This window comes from Erpetoichthys calabaricus, chromosome 4 (assembly GCF_900747795.2).
Source record: "Erpetoichthys calabaricus chromosome 4, fErpCal1.3, whole genome shotgun sequence".
Taxonomy (NCBI): Eukaryota; Metazoa; Chordata; class Cladistia; order Polypteriformes; family Polypteridae; genus Erpetoichthys; species Erpetoichthys calabaricus.
The window spans coordinates 9,772,698-9,788,733 of record NC_041397.2 but is presented as its reverse complement, the minus strand read 5'-3'; the positions used below and the strand labels follow the sequence as shown (position 1 = coordinate 9,788,733).

The following is a 16,036-nucleotide window of genomic DNA, read 5'->3' as shown; positions in this document are numbered from 1 at the left end:
TTGTATAGGGACAGGTTATGTGGACGGAACACCGTACAGGAAGTGAGTTGTGATAGGTTTGACTAAAGTTCCCTGTCTTCCGTAAACGCGCGTATCCAACGCGGAAGCAGACAGAAGGTTTTAGAACCGAGAACGTAAGTGACTGGATCTTTATGGGGTTCATTTGCTATGCTTTCTTGCGGTCTAAAAATTTTTTTTGCCCCCCACTGAGTGGCAAAGTAAGGGATTTGTTGTATAAGTTTTTTATACTGCTTGTAGATTCAAGTGCAGGAGCTGCCCGAGTGACGGCGTCTTGATGTCGTGCCGATTTAAAAGTCCCCATAAGGTTGACTTTAGTCAAAAACGTCAGCACTCAAATCACCTCCCGGCTTCTCCTCAAAGTTCTTATAGGCGCCATCTATCCATTTTATGGCCCCGTGGGGTAACAGTCCGCAATGTGCCCTGAATCTTGTTGTCAAGAGCATGACGTATTCCGAGGAAACATTAAATAAGTAGTAGAACATACATGATCGTGGTTTATTTATGTTAAACAAATTAATTTTTTTTTATTTATGTTATAAATGGAAATGTGCGAGCTCGGTACCTGTACGTAATCTAGTGAGGAACGCAGTAGAAGAAAAAAAATAAGATTGGAACAGGAGATCAAGCGCAGTGAAGTGACAGTGCCAGAGCCGGACAATATTAGAGCACCATTAATGAAATATTAAGGGCCGTGCGCACCGGACACCGCAGGAGGGACCCTAACAATCTATCCCATAAAGTTAATCGAAATCTGATGATACCGAGTGGGCCGTCTGTGCTACTGATAGGGATCTCGCTCCGCATACCAAGGGGGAACCCTAACAACCTCCCCTCAGTTCGTCGAAATCAGATGATACCTAGTGGGTGCCGTTTAAGAAAGTAAAAGTGGACGAAAGTACGTAAAAAGTGCAAGGCAAGTACCAAGAGGCGTGCGCTCCTCAAAATCCGTTGTTGAATATACATAGAGGAGCACCGTTTGTGCTCCTGATAGGAAGTTCGCTCCGGACACCAAAGTGGGGAGACCCTATCAACCTCCCCTCTAGTTCGTCGAAATCGGATGATACCTAATGGGCGCCGTTGAAGAAATTAAAAGTTCACACTCTCGGTATACCAAGAGGCGTGCGCTTGTCAAATCCATGCCTGAATATAATACAGGTAAAGGGACGCTGTTTGTGCCACTGATGGGGGGCTTGCTCCGGACCACCGAGTGTAATAATAATAATAATAATAAATCATCACCCACCAGTCGTCGAAGACTAATAATATCGACTACCCACAAAAGACAACGAGGGGCGGCGTTCGTCTTCCCAGCCCATTTCTCCAAATGGGCTTCGACCGGCAACGGGCAGCGCACATCGTTATGCCAGAGTTCCATTCAACAGGTATAAACACGCAGTCATTTTTTCTCTCATTTTTTTCTATCTCAATACAACATCTTGAAATATAGATAATTTGTGCTGTAATGTAACGCAATCCAATATGCTAAGTGTATTGCTGTGCATTGCAAATTCATATAGTGCATTTCATTTTAGCATGACTTTGTGATGGTATAATGAAAAATATACCAACCAATTGATCGATTGACTTTTCACTACAGAATGAACTTTTCAAATAAATTTTTAATGCACTTGGTTTACCTTTTACTTATTTTTTTTCAGTTCTGAAGTTGCTTTTTCAAAACTGTTCACACAGTTTGCATTACCAGCACATGGTGTGACCAAACAGGTAATCCTACCTCTAATCAGTTAGTCCATATCTCAGATCGACTCATGGCATCAAAACATTGCTACATATAATGACTTAAATAATGACCTAAAACAGCAATAATAGACAGCATTAGATTAGGTTAAATTTGACAAGAGAAACTTTATTATTCCCATTATATAATTTAGATGCATACAGCAGCAGAAACATTTAAAAGAGCATGGATACAGACTCACAGGACCAATAATGAACCTAAACGATTGATAGATAAATAAATAAATGTATGTTGTGCAGAAATTTTTAAATGAACTTGAAGTACGTCAGGATGAAACATTGAATTGCCTGATAGTAGTGAGCAGAAAAGATTCCGAGAGGCGCTTTTTAGCACATCGTGGTGGAATGAGCCAGTAGTAAAAAGTGCTCCAAGAAAGCACATGCTCCTGGAGGGGATGTACAGGATTTTTCATGATGGCATTGAATTGCCAGATAGCAGTGGGCAGAAAAGACCTCCAGAGGTGCTTCTTAGCACACTGTAGGGGAGTGAGCTTGTGAATAAATTGACTCCAAAGGAGCACCTCCTGGAGGGGATGGAGAGGATTTTACATGATGGCATCCAATTGTGCCCCCATCCTCTTTTCCACAACAGCTTCCAATGTGTCTGGAGTTTGCCCTGTGATGGTGCAGGCTTTCCTCATACGTTTCTTCTTGCGTTGTGCATCTTTTGAGCTCATGTTGCTTTCCCAGGAGACCACAGCATTGAACAACATACTGGCTACTAAGGTCTGGTAGAACATTTCCAGCAGCATGTGGAACACAGCCCGGACACAGACAGGCAGACACCGATGGTTCACCAACCAACATACATTTAATCATAATTTACTATGATAGATAGATAGATAGATACTTTATTAATCCCAATGGGAAATTCACATTCTCCAGCAGCAGCATAATCCATCCATCCATCCATTTTCCAACCCGCTGAATCCGAACACAGGGTCACGGGGGTCTGCTGGAGCCAATCTCAGCCAACACAGGGCGCAAGGCAGGGAACCAATCCCGGGCAGGGCGCCAACCCACCGCAGGACACACACAAACACCAAGCACACACTAGGGCCAATTTAGAATCGCCAATCAACCTAACCTGCATGTCTTTGGACTGTGGGAGGAAACCGGAGCGCCCGGAGGAAACCCATGCAGACACGGGGAGAACATGCAAACTCCACGCAGGGAGGACCCAGGAAGCGAACCCGGATCTCCTTACTGCGAGGCAGCAGTGCTACCACTGCGCCACCGTGCCGCCCCAGCAGCATAATGATACAATAAATAATATTAAATTAAAGAATGATAATAATGCAGGTGAAAAACAGACAATAACTTTGTATGTACAGTGCACACATACAACCCAATACACCCCCAAAGTCCAGGCCTCTCGCACAATGCCTTCCTCTCTGGTCCACCTCCACTCCTCTCCTCCGAGCTCTTGCCTTCTTCCTCCCGACTCCAGCCATCGAATGGAGGGAGGTGGCCCCTTTTATACACACCCGGACGTGCTCCAGGTGACTCCCGATTAACTTCTGCCGGCATTCCTCAGTGTGGCGAAAGTACCGGCTGTGCACCCGGAAGCACTCCGGGTGTCCCTGGTCTTCTTTCCTCTCAGCACTTCCGGGTGTGGCAGAAGTGCTGAGGGCCAGGACTCCTCAGGCATTGGGGCGCCCCCTGGCGGTGACCACAGGCCCCTATAAGGTTGAGCTTCTAAGCTCTGTTCCCATGGTCCCCAAAGCCACCAGGGTGGTCGCCCCCTCATGGTCTGGATGAGGCATAAGCCCTCCTCCGGTCCTCCTGGGCATCCCGGCTGGGTGCCACCCTCAGCCACTTGCCACAAGCATTAAAAGACAAGTCTCCTTGGAAAGTATACTCTGCTCCGACCCTTCTTGCCCAGCTCTACTGTGTTAATAATAATAATAATTCATTTTATTTATTTATAGGCACCTTTCAAAACACTCAAGGACAACCAACAATAGATAAAACACACATTGTAGACAAAACTAAAATACAAAAATTAAAATCAGAGCAATTGTAATTAAAGATTGTTAGACTAGTCCAGATCATTATATATACTATATTATAGTATAGATGATCATTGTTTATCACGTAATTTTAATCTCATGTCTACAAAAACACAGCATTAGAAAATATGGACATCTTTTCAATCTGTAAAATGTCCACAAATGAATAAACCATGTTGCAGTATACTTCAGTGGCTTTTATTTTGAATAGATGTACATTTGTAACCCCCCTTCCCCAAAACAACTCCACCATGCAAGTTCATCCTATCCTCTGGATTTGGCTACAAATTCCCATCCACATCACATATGATGATGATGATGATGATGATAATGGACTTTATTAAACCCCAAGGAGAAAATGTCTTTTTGCATGACCTTTTGGAGGGTCAGAGTGCAGGGTCAGCCATTGCACAGCGCCCCTGGAGCAATTTTCAGGTTAAGGGCTTTGTTCAAGGACTCAACAGAGTAGGATCCCTTTCCGGCAGTAATGGGATTCAAACTGTTGCATCTCTGCCCTCCTTGCCCAGTCTGTGAGTTTTGCTGGGCAGCCTTCTCTTGTCAGTTTTACAGTGGTGCCATATTCCTTCCATCTTATATATAAACGTCTACACGTGGAAGTGTGTGTGTCTGTTTTTCCAGTCAGGAAGTGAGAGGTGAAGTCGGGGTAAAGGCTCCACCTCCGAGGAAACAGAAAACTCGCTTAGCCGCTAATAACACAAGCGAGGCCTGCACGTCAGCAAAACGAAACCTCAGAAGAAAGACAAAGTCGCTTAGCCGCTAACATCGGCAAAACGGTATCCATTTTACTTTTCCTCCCGCCACTAATGCACAAGCGAGGCGAGCACGTGTGCAAAACGAATCCTCCTAGGAGGGAGACGCCCAGAGTCGTTCCTTTCAATTACCTGACATCTCTACATTTCAATTTATTTTTCTGACGATTTGAATAGTTTCTAGGACCCCAAACTTTTTACAGCACGGGCTTACACAGCTAGTTTTGTTATAATGGATTTAAAGGTGCTTCCATGGGATATTCAAAGTTTGGGATGTTTTTTTTTCTATACTACTCTACAACTTTGTCTCTAACCTGTTTAGTGTGCTCCCTGGTCTTCATGTTGTTTGCATGCTCAGAACAGGTCTATTTATATAAACACGTGAATTTTTGAATATGCATGAAACCTTTGCTTAATTCTAAATGAAATTACAATCAGAAAATCTAAGAATATAAATAAAAGATGTTAATCATAAGAGAAATGTGCTTTATATCTTACTTATCACATATACAGTGCCATCCATGATATTTGGCACAAAGGCACATTTTTCCTTGATTTTCCCCTCTGCGTCACAGTTTTTTGGCCATATATTTTCAAGGGGATTAGCATATATTTCGGTCACACCATGTAGAAATGACACTTTTTCTACATTTCAAGGCATCATAATGTTTGGTACAATTGGCGTCACAGGTGTTTGTGATTCCTCAGGTGGGTTTCATGGCTTCATAAGATACCTCGGCTTGCTGCTACCCTTTGGAGTCTGGAGTTGCCATTGCTCAACATGAAGACAAGAGCTGTGCTAATGAAAGTTAAAGAAGCCATCCTGAAAACAAGAATAAAACCATTGGAGACATCAGTGAAACCTTAGGATGACAGAAATCAACTGTCTGGAATATCAGGAAGAAGAAAGAACACGCTGGTGGGCTCAGTAATTACAAAGGGACTGGTAGGCCAAGGAAGACCTCCACTGCTGATGACAGAAGAATCTTCTCTATGGTAAAGAAAAGCCCTAAATTCCTGTGTGACAGATTAGAAACAGTCTTAAGGAGGCAGGTGTGTATGTGTGTGTGAGTCAGAGACGACTATTTGTGGAAGACTTCATGAATAGACATACAGAGGCTATACTGCAAGATGAACACCACAAAAACAGTATGCTCAGATTACAGTTTGCGATGAAGGATGTAACACTGGAATTCCTGAAGCCTACGAAAAAACTTGTAATCTCGGCCCACCTTTAATCCCTTCGCACCTCTACCATCAGCGTCTTTTGTTTTGTAAATGTGTCGATCAGCACAAGTAGCAAGCAGCCTTCATGAAATACCCCGGCTTGCTTCTACCCTTTGGAGTCACAGTTTGCTATTTTTCAACATGAGAACAATGAAAGTCAAAGAAGCCATTATGAGGCTGAAAAACAAGAGTCAAACTATTGGAGAGATCAGTGACACCTTAAGATGACTGAAATCAACTATCTGGAATAGCACGAAGAAGAAAGAACACACTGGTGGTCTTAGTAATCACAAAGGGACTAAAAGGCAAAGGAAGACCCTCACTGCTGATGACAGAAGAATCCTCACTTTGGTAAAGAAAAAGCCCCCAACTCCTGACCGACAGACCAGAAACAGTCTTCAGTGGGCAGGTGTGTGTGTCAGGGATGACTATCAGCAGAAGACTTCATGAACATTGCAAGATGAACACCACAAAAACAGGATGGCCAGATTACAGTTTGAGAAAAAATATCTTAAAAAGAACCTGCAGAATTCTGGGAAAAGGTCTTGTCGACAGACGAGACAAAGAATGATGGCAGAGCAAAGTGTGGAGATGAAAAGGAACTGCTCAAGATCCAACGCAGATCACCTCATCCCATTTAGCATGGTGGTGGGGGTGTGTTATGGCTTGAGCATGTATAGCTGCCACAGGTCTCTTCATTGATGATGAATCTACTGATGGTAGTGGCATAATGTATTCTGAGGTGTATAGAAACATCTGCTCAAGTTCCAGTAAATGCCTCCAAACTCCTTGGGTGGCGCGTCATCCTACAATAACATAGTGATCCCAGCCATACTTCTAAGACAACACAGGAGTTTGTCAAAGCTAAAAAAAATGCAAACTTCTGGAATGGTCAAGCCAGTCTCCCAAGTTAAATTCAAACGAGCAGGTCTTCCTTATGCTGATGAGAAAACGTAAGGGGACAAGCCCCTGAAACAAGCAGAAGCTGAAGATGGCCGCATTAGAGGCTTGGTAGAGCATCACCAGAGAAGATCCTCAGCACCTGGTAATGTGTAAGAATCGCAGACTTCAAGCAGTCATTGTATGATAATAGATATGTGACAAAGTCCTAAATATGATGGCTTTAATAGGCCTGCCAATGTTGTGTCCAAACATTATGGTGCCCTGAAATGCAGGGACTTTGTAGAAAAAGTGTGGTGTGACCAAAATCCCCTTCAATGAAAGTCTCCAAGGTGCACTTTAATTACATCTGAATTGTTTCATTTGAAATTTTAAACCCAAATGGGGGGTCTTTTTTAAGTGAAAATCATCCAATTAAGATTGGCAGCCAATCGATCGTGGCACGTCTATGTGTGTTAATATTTGCATTTTGCTTAAAAGGAAATGTAACCTTGTAAGTTTCCTGTACATCCAGTCAAGACCCAGAGCTAACAGGTCAGTGAAGCATTCCAGCAGGAATTAAAAGGACAGCCCTGTTGTTGGAGCAATTCCTGGTGTTAACTCTGGAAAAAAAACAAAAAAACATAAATTTAAATATGGATAATTTGGCATTGCAGTCACTTTATACTGTTGGTTTATATAGTTATTGCCACATGTGGAGTACTGTGAAATTCTTACTTGCACCTGTTAACTTTCAGACTTTCAGTGCCAATATTTTATGTTCCTGATTTAGTATAATAATTTTTAAAAAGCTTCCAGAAACTAACATTAAAAACTGCTTATTTGTGCACTGACTCAAATGTATTTTGCAATGATTTCATTTATGAGTATTTAATAATAAGTAACACTAAACATACAGTACATTTCTTTTATGAAAATTTCCTATCATGGGAATATTGTATTGTCATGTCATTTTGTAACTTGTATAAGACAATGAGATGACAGTGATAAAGAATTGGGGTACCAGCCTGGTCAACCCGTATAATTGGTTTGCTAAAAAAAAATATTATTTAATATATACAGTACTGTGCAAGAGTTTTAGACAGGTGTGAAAAAATGCTGTAACCAAAGAATGCTTTCAAAAATGGAAGTGTTAATCATTTATTTTCATCAATCAACAAAATGCAGTGAATGAAAAAGAGAACTCTAAATCAAATCAATATTTGGTGTGACCACCCTTTGCCTTCAAAACAGCATCAATTCCTCTAGGTACACTTGCACACAGTTTTTGAAGGAACTCGGCTGGTAGGTTGTTCCAAACATATTGGAGAACTAACCCCAGATCTTCTATGGATGTAGGCTTCCTCACATCCTTCTGACCCTAACTACAAAGAGGACTATTTCATTTATGTTAGGTAGAATGCCCAAAGGGGACTGGGCGGTCTCGTGGCCTGGAACCCCTACAGATTTTATTTTTTTCTCCAGCCTTCTGGAGTTTTTTTTTTGTTTTTTCTGTCCACTCTGGCCATCGGACCTTACTCCTTCTTATGTTAACTAAGGTTGTCTTATTTTAATTTCTTATTTGTCTTTTATTCTTCTTTTCTTCATTATGTAAAGCACTTTGAGCTACTTTTTGTATGAAAATGTGCTATATAAATAAATGTTGTTGTTGTTGTTGTTCTTCATGTAATCCCAGACACACTCGATGATGTTGAGATCAGGGCTCTGTGGGGGGCCATACCATCACTTCCAGGACTTCTTGTTCTTCTTTACGCTGAAGATAGTTCTTAATGACTTTGGCTGTATGTTTGGGGTCGTTGTCCTGCTGCAGAATAAATTTGGGGCCAATCATACGCCTCCCTGATGGTATTGCATGATGGATAAGTATCTGCCTGTATTTCTCAGCATTGAGAACACCATTAATCCTGACCAAATCTCCAACTCCATTTGCAGAAATGCAGCCCCAAACGTTCAAGGAACCTCCACCATGCTTCACTGTTGCCTGCAGACACTCATTATTGTACCACTCTCCAGCCCTTCTGCGAACAAACTGCCTTCTGCTACAGCTAAATATTTCAAATTTTGACTCATCAGTCCAGAGCACCTGCTGCCATTTTTCTGCACCCCAGTTCCTATGTTTTCGTGCATACTTGAGTCGCTTGACCTTGTTTCCACGTCGGAGGTATGGCTTTTTGGCTGCAACTCTTCCATGAAGACCACTTCTGGCCAGACTTCTCCGGACAGTAGATGGATGTACCTGGGTCCCACTGGTTTCTGCCAGTTCTGAGCTGATGGCACTGCTGGACATCTTCCGATTTCGAAGGGTAATAAGCTCGCTGTGTCTTTCATCTGCTGCACTAAGTTTCCTTGGCCAACCACTGCGTCTACGATCCTCAATGTTGCCCGTTTCTTTGTGCTTCTTCGAAAGAGCGTGAACAGCACATCTTGAAACCCCAGTCTGCTTTGAAATCTTTGTCTGGGAGAGATCTTGCTGATGCAGTAGAACTACCTTGTGTCTTGTTGCTGTGCTCAATCTTGCCATGACATGAAACTGTCTTCCACAACCTCACCTTGGTAGCAGAGTTTGGCTGTTCCTCACCCAGTTTTAAGCCTCCTACACAGCTGTTTCTGTTTCAGTTAATGACTGTGTTTCAACCTACGTGTGACATTGATGATCATTAGCACCTGTTTGGTAGAATTGGTTGATCAAACACCTGACTAGAATCCTACAAAATCCCTGACTTTGTGCAAGTGGACCTATAAGAATTGATGCTGGTTTGAAGGCAGAAGGTAGGAACACCAAATATTGATTTGATTTAGATTTTTCTTTTGTTCGCTCACTTTGCATTTTGTAAATTGATAACAATAAACAATCATTATTTATATTTCTGAAAGCATTCTTTGTTTACAGCATTTTTTCACACCTGCCTAAAACTTTTGCACAGTACTGTATATATAAATATATATATAATCCAACGTCTGCCTGTATGTCTGTCCGCTTTTCACAAGAGTATCTTCGGATTTAGATTTTTTTTTTTCTATAATTTGCTTGGACATTCCAGTTGATTTTGCGACTTTTCTCATCGCGCTAAGTATCCCAGTTCGCTTGCAGAAGCAATTTATTCGCACTAATCCGCTGTGGGCCAAGGAAAGGGGGAAGCGGACGGGGCCCTCCTCACTCACGTGCCAGACTCTGTTTGAATCGGTCTACCTCTGGCCACGTTTTGAAGCATACCTTGCACCCACTTAGCTAGCCATACCTGTTTGTTTATTGATTTTTAAAGTTTGTCCTGTTTCACTACTACATGGGCGGAGCTGCGGGAAACAGCTAGTAAATAATATGAATATATATATATATATATATATATATATATATATATATATATATATACACACGCGTATATAATCCAACGTCGGTTTGTCTGTCTGTCTGTCTGTCTGCTTTTCACGAGAGAACTACTTAACGGATTTTGATTGTTTTTTTTCTAGAATTTGCTTGAACATTCCGGTCGATTTTGCAACCTCTCTTATTGCGGTAAGTATCATAGTTCACTTGTGGTACCGATTTATTTGCACGAATCTGAGAGACACGCAGCAGGCCCCTCCACTCTGACGCGCCAGCCTCGGGCTGTTCCTTACCTCTTCTTAGCTAACGAATGTGAGAACTACTTAACGGAGTTAGATTGGGTTTTCTTCTGTAATTTGCTTGAACATTCCAGTTGATTTTGCGACATCTCTCATCGCGCTGAATATCATAGTTCACTTGCGGTACCGATTTATTTGCACGAATCCGAGAGACACACAGTGGACCGTGGGGAGGGGCGAGGTCCTCCTCACTCACGCACCAGCCTCGGGGCGTACCTTACCTCTGCTTTGCTAGCGAACGAGAGAACTACTTAACGGATTTAGATTGAGTTTTTTTTTTATATTTTTATTTTATTAATTTTCATTGTAATCATTCCATACAAACAGATCAATTTATGACCCAACAAAATTGAAGACAAATCAAACCCCACCCCTGAGAAGGAGAGCTTAGCTAAAGGAAAATTGCTTAAGGCTTTTTAATAAGGCAACATTAAACAAAAGAAAGGGAGAAGTAAATATATATGTAAATAAGAGATGGAGAAGGGAGTTAAATTTAGATTGAGTTTTTCTCTACAATTTGCTTGAACATTCCCATTTATTTTGCGACTTCTCTCATCACGTTAAGAATCACTGTTCACTTGCAGGAGTGATATATTCGTGCTAACCTGAGACAGAGGCTGCATGCCGAGGGGAGGGGGAAGCGTGACATCAGGAGTGGGCAGAACCCTCCTCACTGTCCTGTTTCACTACTACTCAGGCGGAGCAATGGGGGACGGCTAGTATAATATAAATATTTATATTAACCTAATTTAAAGTTACATATTATAAAATTCTATAATTATATGTTATAATTGTGGAGACATCTTTACAGAGGCGAGTGCACAACAGAACTCACAAAGATGACTGAGCTTCTGGTTTTGAGTCCTTCCAGCAGGAAGAGACGGATCCAGGTGGATGGACACTGGAAGTGGTGTTAGAGGCGTTATAGTCGTCAGTCATTCAGTCTGCGGAGGGAGGAAGAGAAAAAGGCATTGGGACACAGTGCCAACCCCTGGAGTGGCGGTAAAATTACAGTCACTAGAGCCATTCAGCTGCCCCCTATGTGCAAGCAGGTGACACCTGCATAATCCAGACCAGAGGTTGCAGGTTTAGGGGTGGGGTGGGGATTGGTCTGAAGCCCATCCCAGTTAGCTTTGGGCACAATGCCATTGCATGGTGAACAAACCCACCTAGGGCGGCACGGTGGTGCAGTGGTAGCACTGCTGCCTCGCAGTTAGGAGACCTGGGTTCGCTTCCCCGGTCCTCCCTGTGTGGAGTTTGCATGTTCTCCCCGTGTCTGCGTGGGTTTCCTCCCACAGTCCAAAGACATGCAGGTTAGGTGGACTGGCGATTCTAAATTGTCCCTATGTGTGCTGTGTTTGTGTGCGTGTGTCCTGCAGTGGGTTGGCACCCTGCCCGGGATTGGTTTCTGCCTTGTGCCCTGTGTTGGCTGGGATTGGCTCCAGCAGACCCCCGTGACCCTGTGTTCGGATTCAGCAGGTTGGGAAATGGATGGATGGACAAACCCACCTACACACCAAACATGTTAGGGTCAATTTAACATTTAACCTAACCTGTATGTCTTTGGCTGCGGTGGGTTGGTGCCCTGCCCGGGATTGGTTCCTGCCTTGTGCCCTGTGTTGGCTGGGATTGGCTCCAGCAGACCCCCGTGCCCCTGTGTTCGGATTCAGCAGGTTGGGAAATGGATGGATGGACAAACCCACCTACACACCAAACATGTTAGGGTCAATTTAACATTTAACCTAACCTGTATGTCTTTGGACAATGGGAGGAAATTGAAGTACCCTGAGGAAACCCACACAGACATGGGGAGATCATGCAAACTCCATGTAGGGAGGAGCCAGGGAGCAAACCCTGGTCTCCTTACTGCACTACCACTGCGCCTCCACCATTGTATTGTGAAACTTGAATTGCAGTATGAATCGTAGGTCAAAATTTTACGTGTGTGTTTCTTTTTACTTCCAGGTGCGAAACATTGTAAGTATGGCTACAACGATGCCTTCCGTTGCTTCTCAAGTTCCTTTTGCACATTTGTGTTCAACGTTAGAAAAAATACAAAAGACAAAGACTCGCCCCGAGAAAGCAAAACATTTGAAGGATTTTTTGGACTCCTGGAGAAAGTTTCACAGCGTGCTTCATAAAAATGACCCCAACACAACAGATTCGTTCTATCCTTCAATGCGCCTGATCCTCCCCCAGCTGGAGCGAGAGAGAATGGCCTATGGGATAAAGGAAAACATGCTCGCCAAGCTGTATATCGATGTTTTATGTTTGCCAAAAGATGGTGTGGATGCAAACAAGCTTCTCAACTACCGAGCTCCTAGCACCTCCCAGGGAGAGGCAGGGGATTTTGCTGTTGTAGCTTATTTTGTCCTAAAGAAGCGATGCACAAATCAGGGGTGTCTTTCCATCCAGGAAGTCAATAACTTCCTGGATTCGGTGGCCAGCAATAATGCTTCTAAAAGAAAAGACTTGGTGAGGAAGAGTCTACTGGACTTGATAACAAAAACCTCTGCTTTGGAGCAAAAATGGCTGATTCGCATGATCCTGAAAGACATGAAGCTGGGCTACAGCAAAGAAACCGTGCTGAACATTTTTCATCCAGACGCCGTGGAACTCCACAACGTGACCACAGATTTGGAAAAGGTATGCCGGCAACTTCACGACCCAAACGTTTGCCTGTCGGACGTCTCCATTGCTTTGTTTTGTGCCTTTAAGCCCATGTTGGCCGCGGTCGCAGACATCCATCAGATTGAAAAGCAAATGAACAACCAGCCCTTTTATATTCAGACAAAATTAGACGGGGAGCGCATGCAGTTGCACAAAGATGGAGACGTGTACAAGTATTACTCTCGCAACGGTTACGACTATACCCAGCAGTTTGGTGCGTCACCTTTAGAGGGATCCTTAACTCCATTTATTCACAATGTTTTCAAACCCAATATTGTAAACTGCATACTGGATGGGGAGATGATGGCTTACAACCCTACCGCCGAGACCTTCATGCAGAAAGGCAGCAAGTTTGACATTAAACGCATGGTGGACGATTCCGACTTGCAGACTTGCTTCTGTGTATTTGATGTACTGCTGGTTAATGATCAGAAACTCGGGCACGAGGTGCTTCGTAAAAGACACGAGATTCTCGATAGCGTCTTTGCTCCCGTGCAGGGCAGGATTCACATTGTCCCCAAAACAGAGGCAAGGACGAAACAGGAAGTGGTGAATTTTCTGAATGAAGCAATTGACAACAGGGAGGAAGGAATCATGGTAAAGGATCCCATGTCTATTTACAAGCCGGATAAACGCGGGGAGGGCTGGTTAAAGATAAAGCCAGAATACGTAGATGGTCTCATGGATGAACTGGACATCCTAATCATTGGGGGTTATTGGGGAAAGGGACTACGGGGTGGAATGATGTCCCATTTTTTATGCGCAGTTGCTGAAACTCCACCGCCAGGAGAAAAGCCCAAAGTCTTCCATTCGCTGTGCAGAATTGGATCGGGGTATACAATGAAGGAGTTGTACGACCTCGGCCTAAAGCTAGCAAATCATTGGAAGCCATATCGCAAAAAAGATCCACCGACTTCTATTTTGTGTGCTACCGAAAGACCAGAGGCGTACATCGAACCGTGTCATTCGGTGATTGTCCAAGTCAAGGCTGCAGAGATTGTTGACAGCGACATGTACAAAACTGGATGCACGCTACGCTTTCCAAGAATTGAAAAAATACGCAATGACAAAGAGTGGTACGAGTGTATGACCGTGAAAGATCTGGCCCATTTTCACTCGAAAGCTTCCGGAAAACTAGCCTCCCGACATGTAAAACTAAATGAGGATGAGCCAGATAAGAAGAAAAGGAAAGTTACTGCCAAAACGAAGAAGGTCATCGATGTCATCGATCACTTCAAATCCCAAGACCTTTCAAACATTAGCAGAGTTTCCAATATATTTGAAGACGTGGAGTTCTGTATCATGAGCGGCAACTCGGAACATTCAAAGGCAGATCTTGAAAAGTCAGTTGCCCAGTATGGTGGTATTGTGGTTCAGAACCCGGGGAAGGATACATACTGCATCATCGCCGGTATCGAGAACATGAGAGTCAAAAATGTTATCGCTGCAAAGGACTTTGACGTTGTCCAAGTCGAGTGGCTGTTAGAATGCATAAATTCTGAAAAATGTGTCCCGTGGCAGCCCTGTCACATGATTCACATGTCCCCTTCCACACAGCAGCACTTTGCGAAGGAATATGATTGCTACGGTGATAGCTATCTTGTAGACACTGATGAAGATCAACTGAAAGAGGTGTTTAAACGTATAAAGAAGGCCGAGGAGAAGATGTCGTTAGAAGCCATAGCTGACCTGGAGCAGAGGTACAGCTGGGAGGATCGCCCCAACAGCATGTTTCGGCAGTGCAGAGTTTATCTGGACCAGTATGCTGAAATTGGGAACCGAGGAAGCCAAATTCACGGATCCAGCTTGAAAATAAGAGCTTTGGAACTCCGATTTCATGGTGCCGAAGTGCTGTCCGAGCTCTTGGAAGGAGTTTCACATGTAATCGTCAGAGATGAAGCTCGCATCCAGGAGCTGAAAGGCATCAGGCGAGCGTTTGAAAAGAAGTTTAAGATTGTTCTGGAATCATGGGTAACCGAGTCTATCAATGCAGGCTATCTGATGAATGAGAATGATTACCTTGTATAAAGATCATGAGCTGAATGGTAAATATTTATGAAGATTTTTAAAGAACTGTGGTATTTTTAACATGTATATTACTGCAATTAAATATATTTTAAATAACTGCTTATTTTTAACATATATATTACTGCAATTAAACATATTTTAAATATAATTGTTCAGCGCTTATAGTTGTCTTTGAAAAGTGGATCCATCCTATGTCCTTAAATTAATACAGCGCTCTCCTTAATGTTGGGCACAAACACACATTTTTCCTTCATCTTTTATTCTCATAGCTATTTGCATTTTTAATTCTGTTACTTGTAGGGATGCTGCTCATTTCAGAATTATTAATTTCTGTGCCGTTAAAGATAATTATTCTCCTTTGACCCAACCTCTGGTGTGTTTCCTTATGATAATGCTAGGTTTTAGTGGTTGTTTCTTAGCTTGCTTTCTCTTTAACAGTGCCTTACGTTTTGTACTTTCCTGCTGCAAACATATTTCTCTTTGGGCTAGTGAAGTCTACCTGACCCTATGTGTAAGTGAGGCCTGGCCTCGGTAAGGTAGGCTAGTGCAGAAAATGCGGGTGACATAAAATCCGAAAGGCAGTAGACACGATCAGATGTTTGGCAGGTGCGGCTATTAACTCCACAGTTGCACAACTTTACTGTTGTAAACTCCCCCTTGCAGGTGATATAGACATAAGAAATCACTCCAAACGCAGTCTGGACTCAGAAAGGACGGCTGTGATATCTCTGGCAATCAGCAGCTACCCTCTAAAACACATGGAGCTCTGATCGCACTCTCAAAAACGTCAAACGTTACTCCTTAACAGTCTGCAGATGATAATGCCTGCTGAACAAACAGGTATCGCTAGCTAAGAGGAGGCAAGGTACACTCTGACACGTGGCGAGAGGCTGGCGAGTGAATGAGGAAGGCCCCGCTCTCGGCCCACAGCCACTCTCCTGGATTTGCATAAATACATCGGTACTGCAAGTGAACTCTGGTACTTAGCGCAATGAGAGAAGTCGCAAAATCAACTGGAAAGTTCAA

At 43.2% G+C, this 16,036-nt stretch overlaps 1 protein-coding gene across 2 annotated transcripts; it reads left to right on the top strand.

Moving 5' to 3' along the window:
• The first annotated feature begins 77 nt into the window (after positions 1-77).
• Positions 78-15,106, top strand: lig4 (ligase IV, DNA, ATP-dependent). Of its 2 annotated transcripts, XM_051926335.1 has the most exons (3): positions 78-134; positions 10,157-10,202; positions 12,278-15,106. In XM_051926335.1, the coding sequence occupies exon 3, from the start codon at positions 12,296-12,298 to the stop codon at positions 15,008-15,010; it is 2,715 nt and encodes a 904-aa protein (XP_051782295.1). In that variant the 5' UTR covers positions 78-134; positions 10,157-10,202; positions 12,278-12,295; the 3' UTR covers positions 15,011-15,106. The 2 variants fall into 2 exon arrangements, with proteins under 2 accessions (XP_051782295.1, XP_051782296.1); XM_051926336.1 differs by lacking the exon at positions 10,157-10,202.
• The last annotated feature ends 930 nt before the right edge of the window (positions 15,107-16,036 follow it).

Excerpts from the sequence above, each read along its gene's own strand:
- lig4 (XM_051926336.1), top strand. The coding sequence starts at position 12,296 with ATGGCTACAACGATGCCTTCCGTTGCTTCTCAAGTTCCTTTTGCACAT.